At 36.1% G+C, this 21,858-nt stretch overlaps 1 protein-coding gene across 3 annotated transcripts in view; it reads right to left on the bottom strand.

Moving 5' to 3' along the window:
* Positions 1 to 21,858, bottom strand: part of slc12a7b (solute carrier family 12 member 7b) — a 233,137-nt gene that overhangs the window by 31,630 nt on the left and 179,649 nt on the right. For all 3 annotated transcript variants that reach the window (XM_051928816.1, XM_051928817.1, XM_051928818.1), the window contains exons 8-17: positions 20,508 to 20,719; positions 14,826 to 14,993; positions 7,520 to 7,618; positions 7,111 to 7,168; positions 5,737 to 5,911; positions 4,876 to 4,994; positions 2,690 to 2,788; positions 1,563 to 1,682; positions 1,162 to 1,266; positions 256 to 424 (exon numbers count right to left, since the gene is read on the bottom strand). In XM_051928816.1, coding sequence (XP_051784776.1) covers positions 256 to 424; positions 1,162 to 1,266; positions 1,563 to 1,682; positions 2,690 to 2,788; positions 4,876 to 4,994; positions 5,737 to 5,911; positions 7,111 to 7,168; positions 7,520 to 7,618; positions 14,826 to 14,993; positions 20,508 to 20,719 — 1,324 coding nt within the window. The remainder of the gene's footprint in view (positions 1 to 255; positions 425 to 1,161; positions 1,267 to 1,562; positions 1,683 to 2,689; positions 2,789 to 4,875; positions 4,995 to 5,736; positions 5,912 to 7,110; positions 7,169 to 7,519; positions 7,619 to 14,825; positions 14,994 to 20,507; positions 20,720 to 21,858) is intronic.

Raw genomic sequence — 21,858 nt, 5'->3', positions numbered from 1 at the left:
CACTGTATACTTATTTATTAATACAGAGTGCTTAAACAAAAACAATTATCTACACTAAGTAATACTTAAGAAAAATAAATTATTTTTCATGATGAAACAAGATCATGATTTTTCTTATAATTAAAAAAAAAACTGCTTTATATAAAGAAAAATATACTTTTTTAGGACATTACAACACTTTTTATATTTAAAATGATACATGTTAAGTAAGTAGAAATTTAAAAAAATTATGTAATGTTGCAAATTATGGAGTACCTGTTCTGATCTTTTTCCATCTGAACGCTTTTCTAAATAGGTTCCCTTCAGAATGGAGCCAACAATTGTGAGTCCTTTGCCGGCTTTCAGTTGTGTGGTTAAAGACAGAAGCCTTGGATGCTTAACATTGTGTTCAGAGTCAAGGTCTAGCAGTACAAGCAGTTGAGGACTAAAAGAAAAAATATTTTTGTTTCTACAGGATGATTAAAAATACACTATAATAAAGTTACAGGTGCTAAGGTACGAATTTCTAGCTGAGACATGTATTTTCCAAAGGAACTGAGGGCTACCATGGCAGCTATTAATTTCTACTCCTTAGAATGCCTGTTTAAAAGCAAGTGTATTATCATCTGAAATACTGTTATCTTGGAGAGAACTCCAGAATGTAATTGCTCAGTAGTCTAAGCTGTAATATACAGTCTAAGCTGAAATATATTCTGAAATTCTTAAACATTTACGAAGAAAATATCAAATCCCAAGCAAGAATACCTGACATGTCCACTTGGCTATATGCCCAACTATCTTCTGTCTCCTGAATTTAATAAGACACTTATACTCTGTTTATCTGTGTCCATAAAGTACAACATGTGCAGGAAAAGTAATGAACAGGAAATGGAGAAGGTTGCAGAACCACAGGCCATTTTTTTGTGGGGCAAATAAGACAATGTAGAGTTTTGTTTGGTTTAGATTGTGTTATAAAACACAAATCTACCGGAGAGATTTGCAAATATTTTAAACTAGGTTGGTATAAGTTTAAAGTAATTCCAAAACATACATGCTTCATGACACTGTTCATAATATGGGTCCTGGATCCATTTTACATAGTTTTAAACAAGATGTAGGTAAAAACGTTTCAACAAACATTTATAAACTTGTTTTAACTTTTCCTTGAATTAAAGAACCTACCGCCAGTTTTTAGTGTGAGGAGGTCCATCTTCAAGTTTGATCAGTGCATAACGGGCTGCATTTAGAGACAGGCCTCTGATGCCGTCCCCCCATTCTTTTTCCGCACTGAGGGGATATAAAAAAAAAAAAAAAAATTACCACTTAAAGTCTGCAGGGCACATTTATTAATAAGAAAACAAACAAATCAGATGCTGTATACAAATTACAAGTATACTTGCAATTAATACTGTCATTAATCCACTGTAATTACAAATTACAAGTAAATATAAAAATGTTATTTCACTAGTTACATGAAAAATTATTTTGTCTAATATTATTTATTAAACACTGCTATAGATTTATTTTTACATTAAAATAAAGGTATAAAATCAGCAATAAGAGTTTAAAGCTTATTTTCTTACCCTCTGTATTCAATATACTTGTATATGCATCCAGCAATCAGTATGGCCACCAAAGCATAATACCAGGAGCTAATGAACATTAAGGCTAAACAAAGAGTCATTCCCAGGAAGGAAAGTGTCCTGTTGGAAACATTGTGAAAAAAAAGTTTCAAATACAAATGGAAAATATATCTATTACACACATTTTAAATTTATTTTTAGAGTAAGAAAGAAAAGAAACCGATGGTGCTAACTTAAATATTTTACTGAATGAATAATATCAAGCAGCCTTTTACACCCATGGATGATAAATCTTCATGAGATATCATGTCATTGATAGAATGATGGTAAAACCAGCGGATTTCTTCACTGCAGTCATTCTAGCATGTACCCTGAATATACAATTTCATGTAGTGAAAAAACCTCTGTAATTCACTTTACATTTTTAAATTAAATCTACAGATGTCATGTTACAACTTCTAAGCAATACATATACAACATTACCTCAAAGTCCTTTAAGAATACAGTATGGTTTAGTTTAGAGGCATACATAATAAAAGTTGGTTGAAAAAATATATGGCAAAAGTCATATACTGTATTTATAATATATTACACTACCACTATAATATAACTTTAAAGTAGACATACAGTTTATGTGAAGATAACAGATTAAATGAGACAGAAATCATCGAGTCATATGTAAGAAAACAATCATTGTGGCTGACTGTAAATAACATCCATCTTTTCATCCATTAGCTTTCTGAAAATGTTTTTACCATTACAGGTTCAAGGACTTTCAACCACTCGTTCACTCTAGGCACAAGGTAAGAATCAGCTTTGGATAGTATGTCTGTCTGTCTGCCTCATGGTACACTCACATGCTGCACTCACTCACTCTCATTCATTTCAGGAAACTTCACGGACACAAATTACTCTAAAAGAATGTGAGGAGAAATTGAAATACTTGAGGAAAAGATAGAAAGTTCAGGCACTGACTGAGAGAGTAACATAAACTAAGTTCCTGGAAATTACTTTTCAGAAGGTTTTAGAGGTGAACCTAGCACAAGTGAAGTAATCGATAAGAAATAATGTTATTTAAAATCAGAACACAAAATCATAATTCAAAATATTCTGTTGAATAATCTTACCAATGATAAAACTTGAAGCGAGGCCTCCAGTTTGGTGTGCGAAGAAGTGTCTGAACTGCACATGCCAGATTTACAAACATGTAGCACATTAAAAAAAACCTGGAAACAAGGAAAATTGTATGTATTATGGCATATACATGTCAAATGTCAAAGAAAATCCAACATCAGCTTTTTTTTTTTTTGTTTAAATAATTTTCTTTCAAAATATGTACTTAGTTTTCATTTTCTTGTTAAACAGGGCTCCAGAAAAAAATTCACTTCAAGGAGCCAGTGGCTTCTAAAAGAAAAAAATAAGAGCCAATAGCTTTAGGTGCCAAATAATAAAATATTAATTTTTCAGGCTCTTACCTTTCTAACCTCCATGAATGTGTGCCTAATTATTTTCCTTCTCCTGTGCAGTGCATACTCCCATACACTTTTGTGACTGTCTTCATGATTTGGGTAACTGAATGTCATTATTAATAAATAATAAATTAAAAATAGTTAATTACTACTATTATTAATATTTAACAAATTTTTTTTTTTTTTTTTTTTTTAAAAGAATTTGTTTGGTAACACAAAGTGTGCACGCCAAAATGACTGAAATGGTAAGTGGCATTTTTCTATACCATTTTTACAATTTTACTGTTCACCGTCAATCACGGTGCATCCCAGTAAAACGACAACATCAAGTAATACACCTGCAACCTTAGAACGCAGAACTCATTAATTGATGTGTTTGAGGAAATAGTGGTTAGGCGGCTGCACATGCACATTTATTGACGGACAGCCGACATTTTGCACGGAGCATGCATTAAATCAAAAGAGGATTGGTGAGCAAAGATGTATGAAAATGTGACAACAATGTGCAGGAAATCAGAAGGGGCGCCGGATTCCACAGAGCACAGATATCTTCATAACAAGGGGCCTACATGATGGGCAGATGCATTTCTAATGTTTTTCAATGTCCTCTCCTTAAAAGTCACCATTTGGGATACACGGTTGCTGCACATTTAAGAAAATTTGTCTCTTTGCACTCAGTGCAGATATGTCATATATAAACCAGATTTTAGTAGAATGCAGGTCACGAATCTCCAAGGGAGAAACTCCCCTGTACTGATACTTATGTTAATAGCACATCTGCTCAACAATAAAAAAAATAGCCTTTTGCATCGGCTGCAATACTATTAGTTTAGAAGTTTCAACATTTCAATTGCCACTGGTGAACTACTGTAAGTAGAAATAATAATCACCAATGCCTATTTTTGGTTGCATTTGTGACCATTTCAGTCGCAGTCTGGGGCGCTGGTAAACTTTTACAGTATGATCTGGTAATGAAAAGTAGGCTGCTAGCACTTTACTTTGAAGTTTTCCTTTTTGGTTATAAATGGTATTTTGTTAAAAGTTTAGTTCTTAACTAAGAAATGCTAAACATTATTTTGCTATTTTCTTAAAAAAATTAACATACTTAACATATTATGTACAAAACAACCCAGTGACACTATATACTATGTGTGAGGTCTGTGATCACTTGTTCCTACCAGTGACCGAAGCAGGTTTTACACCTAAGAAGTCCACCATCGACCACATCCTGGCACTGAGGGTTCTCATGGAGTGCAAATGTGAATATTGGCAGCCTTTGTCTATTTTTGTAAAGCGTTCAACTCAATTGATTGAGCTGCCCAGTGGGACATACTGAGGGATCCCCTTAAAGTTGCTGTTTATCATGGCTGGCATGTACGCTGGTAACTGTGAGTGCTGGAGGCAGAACCTCTGCATTTTCCCAGTTGATTCTGGGGTTCATCAGGGGTGTGGTTCTTGCTCCTATCCTGTTCAATGCTTGCATGGACTGGGTGTTGGGCAGGGTTGTGGGGTCCAGTGGCTGTGGGGCATCTGTTGGTGAAAAAACGATTCACTGACTTTGCCGAAGATGCTGTGATCCTTGCGGAGTCAATGTAGCCTCTGATCAGGGCTCTTGAGAGACTGAGTGAGGAGTGTCTGGGATTGTGAAGTGTCCTGGATAAAAACCAAGATCCAGGCCTATAATGACCTCTTAGGCATAGCCATCAGCAGTGTAAATAAAAAAATTCCCAGGTTTCCAAAATTTTAGATACTCCAGGCTTTAAAGAAACACATTTCATAAGATGATATGTCTATACCTGGATTCAGAACACTAATTTAAAACATAAGGCATAATGTACACTTACATGGAAAGTATAGGTGCCACACTGTCTAGAGAAGCTATTAGAATTCCAATTTCACAAATAGCTGCAGTGAGTAGCAAAGCCCAAGTTGGTTCTCCATTAGCTTTACCGTGACCAAAGACCTAATTCATGAAAAACAAGTAAATGTATGTTAAGGCACAAAGCCACTACAAAGTGTATTTTAATACAAGAATGTTTAGATATACAGCTTAATGGATGCCAGACACCTTCTGTTTTGTTTCGATGTCACATTTCTGAAAAAAGGCTGACAACACATATATCACGGAATTAATCAGTTAAAAATTTCTGAGTTTCTATTAACTAATAAACACTTGATATAAACTTTGCATATCTTAGCTATGTTTTTTTCAAATAATACTGTCTTCTGCACCTATAAAACTGCCAATGTGTACGCATACTGTAGTTCATTGAATAATACTGCATGCTTCTACCATTCATACTGTATAAATGGGTACTGCAGGAAAATTGCTTACAACAAACTTGGTGTGATTCCAACCAATAATACATTTGTTAAAAATGACAGACAAATTTTAAAGTGCATCAGTTCATTCTCCCAACTCGCTTATTCCAGGTCAGAATGGCAGAAGGAATGCTGATGTCAAACACATTTTTCCTGATTTGGTTTGTGGTAATGATCTGCTTAAAACCAATAAGCTGTTTTGGGGATTGTAACCAAAAATGCCCAAAGTAGCCTAATAGCCAACTTATTACAGGTGTAATTTTAGAAAATTTCAAAATCATTTAAACTCCTTCTTGTTTAGAACTTTATGTTACACTTAAATAAATATTTTAAATACTTCCTATGATTAGTATAGATGGTGACTAAAAAGACTGCATTCCTACCTGCAAAAAAGGTACAATGCCATCTCGAGCAATTGCCTGTAGAAGACGGGGGGCACCTGTAAGACTCTGCAGTCCCGCTCCACAAGTAGAGAAAAATGAACCGATGACAATAACCCATGGGGAGGGCCAAGACAGTGTACCAATCACAAGATTCCCATTTACAGCTTCCCCATACCTTAAAAGAAATACTATACAATTATTTTTTGCAGCTTGAAAGAAACAAAAATGTATATAGTCATGTAAATAACTTAAATAAAATGAGACTTTACAAAAAAGGTTATTTGCATATTTCAATCAACTGACAAAATATAAATTGGGATAGATATATATTGATGGAAAAACACTTCATTTGCTGGAAAGAGAAAACTATGGTTATAATGTAAGTACTTTCACAAATAAGTTGTCAATTTGTTTAAGCCCTCTGGAAAAGTAATACAGCTTTTACAATGAGGCATTGCAACTGGTGGAACATACAAATGCTTGTTAGGTGTACTTTTATCCAACGGCATACAGAGGGAACAAACCAGGTCACTTTTAAAAAGACCTTAAGTTAACTATCTGCTCAGACATAGCCAAATACTGCAAAACTGATAGGACAAAGCTTCACAGAACAGATAGACAAGGAGTCAAAACATACTGTGAAAGCAAACCAAATGCTTTTAAAAGTAAAGAAGTGGAATATTCTTCAATGGCCAAGTCAATTAACTGACCTCAACCCAACTAGACTTGCATTTCACTTGCTGAAGATAAAACTGATGGGCATAAAGTCCAATGAACAAGCAGCAACTGAAGACAGCTGTAATACTGGACTGGTAAAGCAACACTGGAGTGGAAAACTAGCACTTGGGGGTGGCCTGGGTTCCAAACTTAAATCAGTCATTGACTGTAAAGAATTTTCAACCAAATATTGAAAATGATTATTATACTTATGATTATGTTAGTTTGTCCAAACACATTTGAGCCCATATATAAAAATGTCCATCTTTTCTAAACAGCTCATACAATATTTTTGTTAAACTCCTTAAATTAAAGCTGAAAGACGGTACTTCAATCACATCATGATTGCTTTGTTTCAAATCCATTGTGGCAGTGTACAGAGCCAAAATTATGAAAATTGTGTCACTGTCCAAGTATTAATGGACCCAACTGTACAGTATACAAAGACAACTGCTGTTAAGATTCACCGCTACACATTCATTGTTTTCCTGCTGTTTTTTTCGTTGTGTTGTTTTCCTATTATTCATAAGTGTTTGTTACCTCTTGAAAAAAAATAGTTTTGTGTTTTTTTCCCCCATTACAATATTTTAAAGATTAATTGTATTTTTAAAAAAAACTTCACTGCAACAATATTTTGGACTGTAACTGTGTTCTTACTTGTCTCTTAGAACAACTCCTTCAATACAGGCACCAAACAATACAACACATGACATATCTGTTTTGGGATATTAAGGAAAAATCCAATTTTCATGCATCAAGGTATGGAAGATAAAGTCACATTTAAAAAGAATTTAGAATTTTCCCTTACAAATAAAATGTAAGGAAGGAAAGAAAATTCTGTTCACCCTGGTTTTACAATATGTGCTTATGAACTTAAACAACAGTAAATAGTTTACTAAATGAAATACTGTAAAAACAAACAAAGAAAGAAACAGACATTTCAGAGGTCAATCTGAGCGATCTAACACATTCTTTTGTGTAAATAAATATCATTTACTGAGTTTGACAGGAAATAATTGTAATGGTCTCTACTTTTAAATACTACTGCATTTATTCAAAAGGATACAAATAAAAGATGTAGTTGCTATTGCCATTATAGTGCCAGTTGGTATGGACTTCTGTGCATCCTTAAGATCACCTGATCTGTTGGAACCTGCCATGATACCTGAAAGAAATATTACTTTTTAATTTAAATAAATTTATGTTCTAACTAAATTTTAAGCATACATATTTACAATACATATTTCAACTAGAGTGAATTACACAAGCCAGTGTTTTTATTGCTTATATGTGAAATACTGTGTGGTTCATTTCTTTGCTGAATATACTATAAATAAAAAAAGTGAAAAATAGTTCAAACCTCTGAAGACCTAAAATGAGCATGCATAGTAGAATTACTGTCAACTGTATAATTTTAGCTGAACCGAAATGTCTTTGATGTAATATACAGTACATGTGGGAAAAGGGCGGAAACACAGACACTGACAGGTAAGAAAAAGTTCATTAGTCAGGAAGTTTTTTATTTTTTATTTTTATTATTAGACCGTTAACTGTGTTGGCCACTTACAATATGGTTCTACTCTGATTCAAATAATTAGGCATTCACTTTTTAAGGCTTGGCTACATTTTGATCTTGAATTTTATTAATCAAAAGTAAACACTATAAAAATGAATGATGAACATAGTACTATACTACAGTACAAATACAGCAAACTTCAATCAAAGGCAGAATATAAAATCACTTTATGGAAAACTGAAGAATGATATACTTCACCTTGATATCTAGACAACTGCTTGTAATGAACAAAGTCCAAACATTTGGTCAACCTTTTCATACACTGCCTACATGTATTTTTTAAATGATCAATTATTAAAATTATTAATAAAATTAAGTGGGTGCCACATAACTAATGAAGTAAGAATTTCAAGAACTGCCTTCAGTGTGAACTGCTAAAAGGCACCACTCACTACCAGATCTGAAAAGACATATGAACTTAAGGGTTTCCTTATGATCAAAATTATAGTCATCCGAATAATTGTGCAGTCAATGTAGGACTGTAAGCATTTACATTTACTTATTTGGCTGATGCCTTTATCCAAACGCGACTTACAACATTTATGATACAATTGGTTACACTTTTGTTTTTCCAATAGGAGCACAGACAGGTGAAGTGACTTGCTCATGGTCACACAGTATCAGTAGCAGGCTTTGAACCTAGAACCTCAGGGTTTGAAGTCCACAGCTTTAACAACTATGCCACCCTGCCTGCCTTTAAATCAAACAATTTCTTTAAAGTTTAAATCCATCCACCTCAAGCTTGAGCAGGACATTGTCAGGTTTTTAAATTAGCATTATTGTCATTTTTATACTGAAAGCAAATAAAAGATACAAATTCATGTAAATAAAAATATTGGCTTTGAAGACAAAATCAGAAGATGGCAGTAGAGAGACAGCTAAAACATAGGCATTGCATTAAGAATCTCCTCCAGGCTTATACTACTGAAGACTGTAGTACTCCAGTCACACCTCAAAACACAGACATTCAAACTAAACAAATTGTTGCGCTTTAAATGAACTAATCTTTATATATAATCTTCATTTGGATCTTGATCTTTGTTTATCCGCGAATTCCACGCATGCGTAGACCACCTTCCAGTTTAGTACGTTGTTGTTACTCACGGATGTCAACAATGTACCGGAATAATGAAAGGGGTGGTGGACAGTGTTACGCTGGTTAGCTCCTGAGGCCTGGTTAGAGAGTGAGATTGCCGAAGATAAAAGGTACGTGCCTACGTAACATATGAATGAAAGACAGACAGTGGGTAAAATGAATGACAACGTAACAGCACGTTCTGGAAATTATTATTGTTACGTTGTAGCCGGCGAGTGCTGCGCATCTCACAGTTGTACCGTGGCTTGCTCACTTGTCAGTGAAGTGATCCCTATTTATGCTTTAAAGAGCCTGGATACCTATGTGTCCCCCTTTTATAACCATTGCTCCGTGTATATTGCCTTACTCTTTGGAGTGCCACAAAGCAACCTGCGAGATTAGAGAAAGGTTGAGAAGAGATCGTGAGAGGAAACGACAGCGTCGTGAAAACGAGACGGACTGTGAACGGAGAGAAACAGAAATGCTCCTACACCACCACATAATTACTACTCGGACAGTGATTCCGAGTAGGCCGTTCCTATTGAATCAATGTCCATAGGTTTTCTTTTGTAATTTTGTTTCCCTTATAAAAAATCATAATGCTGTGCGACGAAGGGCCCAGTTCACGACTGGCAGCCGCATTTAAACAGGGAGCCCTTCACAGACAACTTTAACACGCGCAACGTAGATGGGCGCACATGGCTAGTAATACATTATTTGCTGTAAATAAAAGCAAAATATACCTTAAATATACATAAAAATAAATACATCTCAACAATTTTGTTAACAAGTTTCAGTTGACCTGGAGCATCACCTAATAGAGGTGTGTAAAGCATTTATATGTCAAGATACCTGAAATACTAATCCTACAACCAAACAAGTCAACTATGCATTCTAATGTCTGTCTGTATCCTTAAGACCTTGTGTCCTCAACCCGGCTGATGACACTTATAAGCTATAGCAGAATCAATTAACATCTTTACTACCACAAAGATCATTTTGGTATGATGCAGCAAGTGTTAATCACAAGCCCACTGTATTCTGGAAGCATGCTGAGTCTTATTTTCTTTTCAGCTCAAAATAGGAAAAACTAACAATCTACATGCCCTATGACAATATTTCAGCCAAAATAATGCAATTTAAGTAACCTTTCGTAATTCCTATCCAAATTTATATGCATTTCACTGGTGCCATAACTATAAAAATGGGAAGAACATAGAAATATTTGCAATGAAATACCAATGTATTTGTACATATATAGATGCAAAAATATATACAAACTGATATAAGGGGTCTTTGAAAAAATAACCAGTCAGGGCTGCAACACAGTCAACATACATTACTATAAATGCCCTTAGCTGATACACTCTCACGCCATAGGTGACATAAAAGATGAAACCTACAGTAGCTAAACTCACACCTAGAGTCTATAAAAATAAATAAAAAGGTGAAAAAAACGCATACAATTTTTGCTTATTACTATAAACATACGAGACTTCAAGTATAAAACCTTGCTTAAAATTTTGCTTATGCTCAAAAGGCAAAAATGCGCACTTGCACATGCTGTTAGCCACTCCCTACCACCTCCCACCAGTAACTATGTATGGCTTAAAAAAATGCCTATTTTGAATATTCATGATCTAATCATCATATGAATTTTGCCATGTTCCTGAGTGATGTCTTTACTATGAACCATTGAGACTGCAGACAAACAAACCTCAATATGAGCTTGAGGTAATACTGACTGAAGTGCAGAACTGCAAAAACGGTGCGGTCCCTCTGTGGAAGTCACAAATAAAAGAAATAACAAGAGTGGGAGCAATGGACATCAGCTGAGTAGGGAGAACAAAAATAAAAAAATATAAAATAATTTTGCCAAATAAATGTCAATGTTAAATTGCATACAAGTCTGTTTACATTTTACATACATACCACATCCAAAAGTCTTGGAATTGCCATCGCAATGATGACCTGTGAAAAATAGTCTGGGTCATCCATGTGCTCATCTTGGCCTGTCTCAGGTGGCAGAGGCAGACCATGTGCTATGTTGTGTCGTACTGCGTAAGCCAATGCAATGCAATAAACCTTTGCGGGGCTATATAGATTATACCATCTATATAATTAATTGGTATAATTAATATGTTACCCAGATACATTCAATCTCCTTACGTTCAGGGCTGAGCAGGCAGAGATCAAAATGCAATTTGCAGCAATCGACAATTTTCCTAATGTAATCAATGCAATTGACTGCACACATCCACCTTAATAAAAGAACAAATAAATATCTTTGTGTCTGTCCAGTTGCTATGTCTCTGTCATTCCAACAGATAAAACATCACAAATATTTGTATTACTAAAATGCATTGTATGTCATTCCAACAGATGATGCATTACAAACATTAACACTGCTTTTACGAATCCCATAGCAAATGGCATATAAGAGACATATGCATTGCATGTGTCATTCCAACAGATGGCACATCAGAAACAACATATGTAGTAATGTATTTTACTACTACAAATATTTGTGATGTACCCATCTGTTAAGGATGACAAATGCAATGCATTTTATCACCATATACATTACAAAATACATTCCAATAGATTGTGGACTGCAAATGTTAATGCTTAGATCTATGTTAATTACTTAGATTACAACCCAGCTTAGACAGGTAGCACAGCTAACATTGATAAAAAGGCAACAGCACTGAATGACTTTGCTTTTGTATTTAGAAAGCACTTTCATTCAATTAATATGCAACTAAAATGCGAAGCTCAAATGTGTCTGACAAATGTTGTGAGATGACCTGACTGAACCTGAAATTCTATCATTTCATTAAATAACTGGTCATTAAGCATGTTACAATAACGGGCGCTAGAACAGTAGTGCATAAACATTAGTAGGAACAGTTTATATTAAATGGCAAGAGACCTTGACCTTAATTCTTTTTGTTGGTCGTATTTTTCTTTGTCTTTCAGCCTTTCTTTTGTTGATGTTTACTTGCTGAGCTGACTGTTCTTCGTGGGCTGCCACCGTGTATTGTGTGTCTTTAATTTTCTGTGACAGTAATACTGTCTTGTATGTCCGTAATATACCTTTAATTGTCTCTGGCGGTAATACAGGCGTGCGCGTCGGTAATATGCCTTTAATTTCCTCTCGCAGTAATACTGGTTTGTATTTCCGTAAAATGCCTGTAACTTTCTCTGACAGTAATATCGCGCATCGCACCGTGCCCCACGCATGCGCACTTCACCAGAAGACACACACACACAGACACCTGGACGCACACAGGGATTTTATTAAAGAGGATAGTGTGGGAAGCAGACTTCAGGGTCATATTGTGTATTATGGTTGGCTTCTTGGTAATGCTGCCATTGCCACTTATTTCATACACACAGCAAATGCTTTTTATATTCAAAATAGATAAGCTAGAGGCGTTATGATCAATGATGAAGACAGCTGTATTGAGAGAACATGTTAGTTAATTGTGATATAATTAGATCAAAACATTAGAATGTGATTGATGTGTCACTGAAATGTGCAATGAAATTGGATTTTCAGTTCCATTCATTGACATGCCTGGTTGAGTTGCTAAAATTCCAATACCAAATAGTCTTCATAAGACTTATGGATGGTCAAAGTCTGCAGTAAAATTAAGCCAGTTCTCACTGCAAGTTCATGCTTTTTAAATTTTGACTTTTGTGTAAGAAATGGCTTATGCACATTTCCAAGCATAATCACATTTTATACATGAGGCACTTGGTATCTGAAGTGATTTTTTCTTCCCAGCATAAAATAACAGGGACTCCAGAATGAATGGGGATGACAAAGAAATAAAAAAAAAAACTTTAGGAAAATTGTTATATTTGGTGGAATAAAAATTAGTTTAAAGCATAGTTTTATAATTTCTTTTTACAACATTAACAAAAAAGTTTCAAATGGAGAGATGCCCGGAGTCAGATCTATAAATCGTTTATAGTAAACACTTAACCAATAAAATCGTCTAGCTAGATTACACACTTTGATGAAAGAGTTATAGATCAACAAAATAATTCATACTTGGACTAGTAACCACAACATAAAACCATTTATACCCCAGGGGAACTAGTACAAATACCAGGCGACAATGGGTTTTAAAAGTTACTGTCAAAAAGTGGATGGGAAGGTAGAACATAAAATTCCACCCACCACAAGTATTTTAACTCATTAACACATCCTACATGGCAGCAGATAACTGATAAATCTCAAGGTAGTTAATTTATATGATGAAAGAAAAAAAGCATATTATCATTCATGGCTTCCTTAATGAGAAAAAGGAAAAAATGCTGGTTCTTGGAGACAACCTAATGGGTTTAAATAATCATTTTTAAAAATATACCTCTCTTTCTCTCCTCATTTGAAACCAGAGAATTTTATGAGAAATAAGTTTTCATTCTAGAAGCTCTGACTGCAAATGGTTTTGCTTTATCTTTGTTTCTAACATAAGAATGAAATTTGAGAACTATGGCTGTGTTAACACTGCCACTTTCATCTGACCCAAGTCCAATTTTTTGGCATATCTACCTTGGGCTGGATTTGTTTTCTTGGCTAAGTAAATAACAAAGTGATAACAGTAATCCTATCTTTAAACAAGAATTGACATTCAAAATTGTATATGAATAATAATCCCATTTCTAAGAATGTGACTTGTGTGAGTATGCTTGCATTATAGTTTTGAAGATATAAATTTATTTTTCCGAAACCATTCTCTGTGTGGCCCAGATAATTATCATCACCTTTGGCCAGAAATTAGTACTTATGAAATGCAGACTGGTGAGCCACCAGACAATTACATGAGTAAATTCACACTAGTCTCTGTTCAGGCAAAGATAAATAGTTTTTACAATAATGAACACACATTTGAAGAAATATATGCTGGAATGGTACAGCATCTACAGTCAAAAAAAATGTTAAAAAACATGAAAAATGCACTCTTGGTTCTAGGTTTCTTTATGTTACACTATTGATGCAAACATGAAGTCACCACTGCAACGGGCCTTGACATGGCTTTGGACCACAAGGATAACTCCTTATATCATGCATGCTACTTTGACATAAGCTGGGTTTCATTTGGCTCTGGCTAGGTCATCCAAGCAAGAGTCTGTAATATTCAGAGACTCACAACACCCAGTGTCCCCAGGTTATGTCACCATTTTGTCTCAGAGTATCAGTAGTTGAATGATTTATTGAACCACCTATTTATGCTAAGACTCATTTCTGCCAGTTGGTTGTTTCAGAATGGTCCCTGTGTATTAGCAAGAATCAAATAGAGGCTGTATGCAAATTTAGGACAAACTAGATAAGAAACTTAATATATCTAAGAAGAAGAATTTCAATTGTATTTAGTACAATTGAGCAAAATGAGCCTACATTGGCATGAACAAAAAGACAGTTGATTTTAAAATCCTACATTTAATTTCTTCAGAAATTACACTACAAATGCATAAACACATTCTATTGAATTTAACAAATTTTTTAATATGTGAAACTACATCCAGTGATCTAACAAGTAATTATTTCTTAATAGCTTTACTGTAAACAAATCTCAACAACAATGATAAAGATAGATTATGCTAGACAGGCCTACTATTTAACATTTTGAAAAGAAATTTCATTTCTGTTTAATAAACCGTAAACTATTATTTAAGACTAAATTAATAAAAAAAGGTTTTTTTCCTTACCAGTCACTGAAGGGAAATAAATCCCAACTAACAAGGTGAAAAATGTGGCAATATCATTGGCGACATAAGGCATAGAGATTGAAAATTTTGAATCTGCAGCTGGTAGAGATGGTTGTCTTTTTCTTTCAATTAACATTCCCTGAGGTCCATAATGACTCCAAAGATTATCTACAAAATAAAGTAAGTATATATTTATTTTCCTGTATATACTGTAGGTGAGTATGACATCATAGATATTAAACATGTTTAATATAGTATATTCAGTGGCGACCAAGTCTGATCCTGGATAGCTACAGTGGCTGGTATATATTGTATATTGTGTGTGTCAAAAAATTTGTGTATATTCATTGTGCCTTGAAACTTATTGCAGATGTTAAATGGAAAAGCTACCACGTCTGGTCCCACAGCATTATCATTGTACAGCAATTCTTTTAAATTATTAAAAAGGTCACAAACAGGATTAGACCTGATTTGCCTGAGTAAAAGTAAAAAGATAAGAAAAAATAATTATTATAGAGATACATATTTCCATCCATCCATTTTCCAAACCTGCTTAGCCAGGGTAGGGTCATGGTGTGTGTGTGTGTGTGTGTGTATTTAGATGGGACAACATACAAGTGTGATAGAAACATCTCTGGCACCTACATATTCCATTGCAGATAAGCTCTGGGTGCATCTGACTATGCCATTTCCTGTACGAGCAAAAAACGAAAGAAAAAAAAAAACAAACAGCCATATGATAAGCACTGTTGGCAGTCAACAACATGTTTAATCCACGTCACCTGATCTTGTGCCATCTTTTCCATTTCATGCAGGTAGAGTCATACTTCTTTATCGATGGAGTTGGCAATGTGCTGCCAGAATGTTATTGGGTACCTGTTTTGGGGATTTCCATGTCATTCTGATGGGTGGTAGAGGGCACCTTCTGATAAGTTCTGATGGGTCTCGATGTAGCATATATTCTGCCCATATGAGCCGCCATTCAATTGCTTGTATGTATCTGTGTTTGAAGTATAGTTGACGCACTTTACTCCAAACATGATTCTATAGCAATTTGTTGCTTAACTCTCTAGAATTGATGCTCAGACACAAGGTGATGAAAAACAGACTTTTGAATTGATTTGCTATGCACTTGGCTTGCCAGATGCTTTGATGTCATTAACTACATTGGCAATCATTGATATGAGGTACATGAAGTTGTCTATGATCTTGATATTTTCTCCATACAGTATTGAGTTAGTGGGAGCAGTGAGCTGAAACCAGGACTTATTAGCATTTGCTTCATCCTGCTAATACATATTTCTAGGTTGACCTGATTTGCAACTTCGTTGGTTTTCTCAAGTTGTTGTGTTGTTTATTGGTTTTCTAAACATATACATAAGTGCTATATAGTCAGCACAGTTCTACTGCATGCTAGCCTTAAGGTGAGTAATGAAACTTTGCATTACGTAATTGATTACAATTATGAACAAGAATGGAGCTAGTATGTTACCTTGTTGGACTCCTGTTTTAGCGCTGAATATGTTTGACAGTTTTCTATCTTAAAGAACTTTACTTTGAGTTCTCATAGAGGGTTCTTATTGATTGCACTAGATTTTGCGCATTTCTAAAATGACGTAGAATTGAAAACATGACATTGTGCATGAATCAAAAGCTTTTTTGAAATACAGTAGATGAGCATGGCATAAAGACTAATGTGTTTCTATTTGGGTTCCTGAAACACTTGTCTTAGAATGTGAATTAGTTAAAGCCAGCTACAACCTCTTTGAAATCCAGCTTGTTGGTGACTGGACAGGAACAATGAGGTTTGTCGTCCACTGCTTTGTTGCTACGAAAGACTCAAGTATGCTTTAGTAGATGTTTAGAATCTGTGCATGCAAGATCTCACCACCATGTATTAGTACTTTTTTTTAGTACTGTGGATGCCCAAAGCTTTATTTTCTTAAAGTTGTAAACGAAGATATGAAATTCTGTGAATCTATGATCATTAAGGAAACAACGGTCAAAAGCACTACTTGTGGACAAACAAAATCCTCATCAGGAACATAAGGTAGAAGAAAAGCTTTACGGCAAAAGGAGAAACATGAATAATGACCCAGGTGAACGAAATATTCACTACGAGTTTAGTTTGTGTATACGGCAGACTGTAAAAACCTGCATTGCCTGATGATCCTCTACGTCAAAATGAAATATTTGATGGGGATGAAAATTTCGGAATGCTTGCTGTATCAGCAAAGAGGGTCCCTGGAGCAGATTTCAAGCTGTTGCTCAAAAGCTTTAGGAGAGGAGCACTATCGCTGGGACTACAATCATGTGATAAGGATCATAGCAGATGTCATCTCCACAGTGATCACTCAAAGCAAACAGCGAAAACCAGCACAGTCCACACTCAGGTCAGACAAGGCCCTGATGTCAGAGACAACAAGATAAGTTGTCCTGATGGAACGGACTTTTCCATGGGAAGAACAGATGGAGGAAGCTTTCGAGAGTAAGAAGGCAATGTATGAGCTTGTAGGCGAATGCTGGTGTAGAAGATGGGGAGCCTTATTTTAAAACCTACATATATATGTTTGGTATCATTCTTTTCAGAATTTATCAAACTTTAATGTGATGTTGTTAGACTTTCAGATTCTTATTCCATTTTTAAATTCTAAACTAAAAAATATCAAGAACTCACATCCCGCGAGACAAGACTTTGTGGCATGAGATTTAACCATGCCCGGGGCCGGAAATAAAAGGCAAAGAGTAGGACAGCTGCTGTACAGGCTTTTAAATGTTTGAAGCGCTGCGCAAGATGCAGTTCACGTGGCACGGCAGCAGCAGCAATCCAGCAGCTGATCGAGCAAAAAGAAGGAAAAAAAAAAATTGTATTTGTTTCCCATTGTATCACTGTTTAAGAGGGGGTTTCGGAGGAGCGACCGCGTCTCCTTGGGGTGTGCTCAGCCCCCCCTCTTCCCAAGGTTAGCGGCAGAGATGCGAAGTGGCTGGGGCGCAGCGCAGGCCCGGGGAGGGGGGTTGGCGAGCAAAACGAGCAGGGGGTGAACCCCCTAGTGTATATATATATATATATATATATATATAATATATATACTGTATATATAAATAAAAGTTAATACAGTCCATGCTATAGTAATACATTATAGGCTTGTGAAGCGGAAACACGCCCCCATAGCAACTTGCTGCTGAAACTGGCATGACTCTCTGAGTGCCCAGCATCTGAGAACGAAGGGTTTTAAAATATGAGGACTTACCGTCAGTCGTTAGCGTGTGAAGGGAGGGGGTTGCTGTAGTTCCATATTCTCCGGCTGTCTCCTTGCAAATAAAGACACGAGCGCCAGTCCAGATGCCATTTTAAACGTGGCGCTTTGGTCAGGCGCTCGTACTGTGCTCAGGAATCTGGGAAAAGATAGCCGTGGTGGGGAAGGTTTATTTTAAAGGCATTGAGTTTTGTTGGTTTAACGTCTTTTTTTTAGTTTGTTATTTCTGAGATCACCGATGTAAGAAAGCGCTATTGGTTTCTTGTTATTGTTTCTATTGAGCAGGGTTAGGTTTAGTTTGGTTGTGAAGCCTTTGGGTAAATGTCCCCCTGAAACAGAATACAGTTAGTGTCATCCTACAGCAGTGGGCTCTGAGAAAGAAATGATAACGGTTTTATAAGGTGTGGGACATTGTCCGCTAGGGGGGGTTGTTTAACTGACTTGGGATTACAGAGGTGTGCATGGGCTGCTTGTGGGGAGAATAACAGTCTGCTATTAGTCAGTTCAGGCTCCTGATTGTTTGGAGGTTGGAGGAGTGAAATTATTTAAGACTGCTTCAGAGCCTTATTTTTTAGTTAATGGTCAGGAAGTTTTTTTTCCTAGAGAGGGAAATCTTTGAAGATAAAGCCATATTTTGATTTTTTTTTCTATTATTTTTTTTGACAATGTATGTCCTTGCTGAAGTTTATGGGTTATTTTATTATTTTTTAATTTTTTTTATTTTTTCCCCTTTGTAAAATTTTTGTGTGGGAGTATGGACACTATATATACAGTATATTCCTGCCCCAGAAGTTTACTTGTCAAAGGACTGATATAATAAACAACTGTTTTACTTTTTCTTCCTGCCGTAATTCTTTTGTTTTTACTCTGCTGGTGTCAACTTCCGGTCCTGGTCGGTCACAAACTACTAGCAGGTTACCTACTCCCGTAGGCAGCTTGTGACAAGGCTCTGTGGAGACTGGCCCGGACACAGACAGGCAGACACACTCATGTCACCCAACACACGTTTATTTACACTACTATTTACAATTATTGTGCCACAAACCCCAATCTTCCCCAAAGTCCAGGCCAACCACTCTGCCTCTTCGGATCGCCTCCTTCTCTCTTTTTAACACCTTGTCCTGCTTCCACCCGACTCCAGCCTCGAATGAAGGGAGGCGGCCCCTTTTATCCGTACCCGGATGTGTTCCAGGTGTACACCGGCAATCCCGCGGACACGCCCCAGTGTGGCAGAAATGCCGGCTGTCCTCCCGGATGCACTCCGGGTGTTCCCTCTCTTCTTCCCCCCAGCACTTCCTGGTGTGGCAGAAGTACTGGGGTCCAGGGTCCTTCAGGTAGGGGGACGCCCCCTGGCGGTGACCACGGGCCCCTACAGGGTTGGGCTTCCAAGCCCTGTAACCCTGGCCCCCAATACAACCAGGGCGGACACCCCCTCGCGGTCTGGAGGAGGAATGAGCCCTCCTCCTGTCTTCCTGGGCATCCCGGCCGGGCATGAGCCCCGTCCGGGTGCCACAGCTCATAATATACATTTGTTTTTATATTCCTGTTGTCATGGAAGTGTACCTGAGGATCACCTTCCTGGCTCTGTCAAGGTAAGTGGTACCACTCTGCGATGAGAGAGAGCTCTGTCCTCTTCCTCGGGCAAAGTTTCTCAAAGGCAGCTCAAGGAAGCGCCCTAGTGCCCGCTTTGAGCCTCAGGATGACTCTGCTCCTTTCTGTTGATATGTAGTAAAAGTGGGCAGTCCATGAAAGATGGCGGCTCATTCTGAAACCAACTGGCAATGGAGACATATTTAAGCCTGATTCTTTTTGTGTGCGCAAAGGCACTAAAGTTTTTTGTTTGTTTTCTTTGGCTCAATGTCTACTATTAAATGGGGTAGCACAGCTGGTGCTCCAGTTGTTTCACCTGACTCTGTCACAGTCTGTCCACTGGACGCACTGCAAAGATTCCAGCCTACCAACATTTTACTATATCTTTGTTTCAAAATAATTATAAACTATACTCAAAGACTAACAGTACTCTCCTAGAGCTACCTCTGCTGCTTCACAGACCCATCTATTATTTCAGAACCAAATTCTGTGTGAAAGTGGCACATCCGTTTCATGTCAGCATGGGTTTTACTCATGAGTACTTTTGGTTCTCCAGCATCCCAATGATGTGTATGTTTGGTTAACAGGTGACAGCATGTTGACTCAGTGTGTGAAACAAATAAATATGCTCTGTAATAGATTTGTTCCTGCCTTGTGTTGGCAGGCTGTGATATTTTAAATGAAAAAGCAACAACAGAAAATGGATGAAGGGATGGTTAATTGTACTTGTGTCCTCTTTCATAAAGCTTGCTTGATAATTTCTGTTAACACACACTATTTATCATTCAAAAGAACACAATTAAGTTTTCAAGCCAAGGGATATATTCAAACTTACCAACAATGACTCCACTCATAAGTCCAGGAATGCCTTGTATTTCTGTTACGTTGTTAATGTCAAAATAAGGATCACAGGTAGCATTGTGAAGAGAACTGTCACAGAACAGATTCCATAGTTTAGAGGTATATGTAATGTTCATTTCAGTTATGTACTTTGCACATACATCAAAGTTGCGCCTTGATAAAGTTCGGTTTCCAAGAAGACAGACCCTACAAAATTGTACAATGATAAGACAATCAGCAACAAAGCACTTTCACGTTAACTTGAAAAGGATATAAGCAGAAACAATGTTCATTTCTCATGTAATACAGCAAATCAGCAAGAAATATTTAATATTGGAATCCTCATAAGAAGCTGATAACTTCCAATCAAGCTAATTTCTCTGGCACTGCAAAAAATGTAAACTACACTCTAAGACATAACAGTTCAGATCATGGTTGTAGGAGATAATGAGCTTGTCATCCAAGCTGCATCAGGCATAAGGTAAAGAAACAAACAAAGATGGAGTGCCAGGTCACTACAGTGATCACATAGAGCATAACCAAATGGACAGAAAATAGTTAAAATATTATGCTTTGCAAAACATTTCATACTGAGTAAACCTCTTGTCCAAGACACCAGCAACTCTACAAAAGGGTAACATTGAGACACAGAAATAATCAATACAAAAGAGTATCTTTGGAAAGTGAAAGTGATTCATACCATTATGTTTAAACTATTACTGCTGGTATAACTTCTGCATGTCTTGCTCTTGAAACATACTTACAACTGGTTTCATAAATCTGTCATATATTAGAAATTATACCTTTTTTGGTCAAATTGTTTAAAATTATTCATATACAGCAAATAATCAGAAATACTGGGCCATGTCTAATCTTTGCAACATTAAAATAGCTGGTAAACACAGTGTAAAATGCAATACGGTTGCTAGTATTAAAAACTGTTTATCGATTTAACTTCCGCAATCTATGTTGGAATTTATCTAGAATGTATGCACTACATGTTAATACATTTTTGGATATGATTTTAGCCTTACAAAGGGAAAAAAAAAATGTTCAAATTTTCCACATTTAAATTGCCAATATAAATGTATTACATCAAATGTTGCTATTTATGCTCAAGTTTCAGTATATATTAAATAATATACATATAAAAGCCTTACACGATTCCTTGTTGGTTACAAGATTCAAGTGATTTTCCAGATTTGCACATTATGTAATTAATTTATATGGAGTTAATACCAACAGTAAAAGAGTAAATGTTATATTTAATAAAAATGCAATATACACTAGCTTACAAATTAAAAACATAAATAAGCACTACTGCAAAGTACCATTACAATTTCATA

The sequence above is a fragment of the Erpetoichthys calabaricus genome, chromosome 6 (genome assembly GCF_900747795.2).
Source record: "Erpetoichthys calabaricus chromosome 6, fErpCal1.3, whole genome shotgun sequence".
In the NCBI taxonomy this organism is placed as follows: domain Eukaryota; kingdom Metazoa; phylum Chordata; class Cladistia; order Polypteriformes; family Polypteridae; genus Erpetoichthys; species Erpetoichthys calabaricus.
Note: the sequence above shows the minus strand (reverse complement) of the source record. Positions and strands in the feature narration are given on the sequence as shown.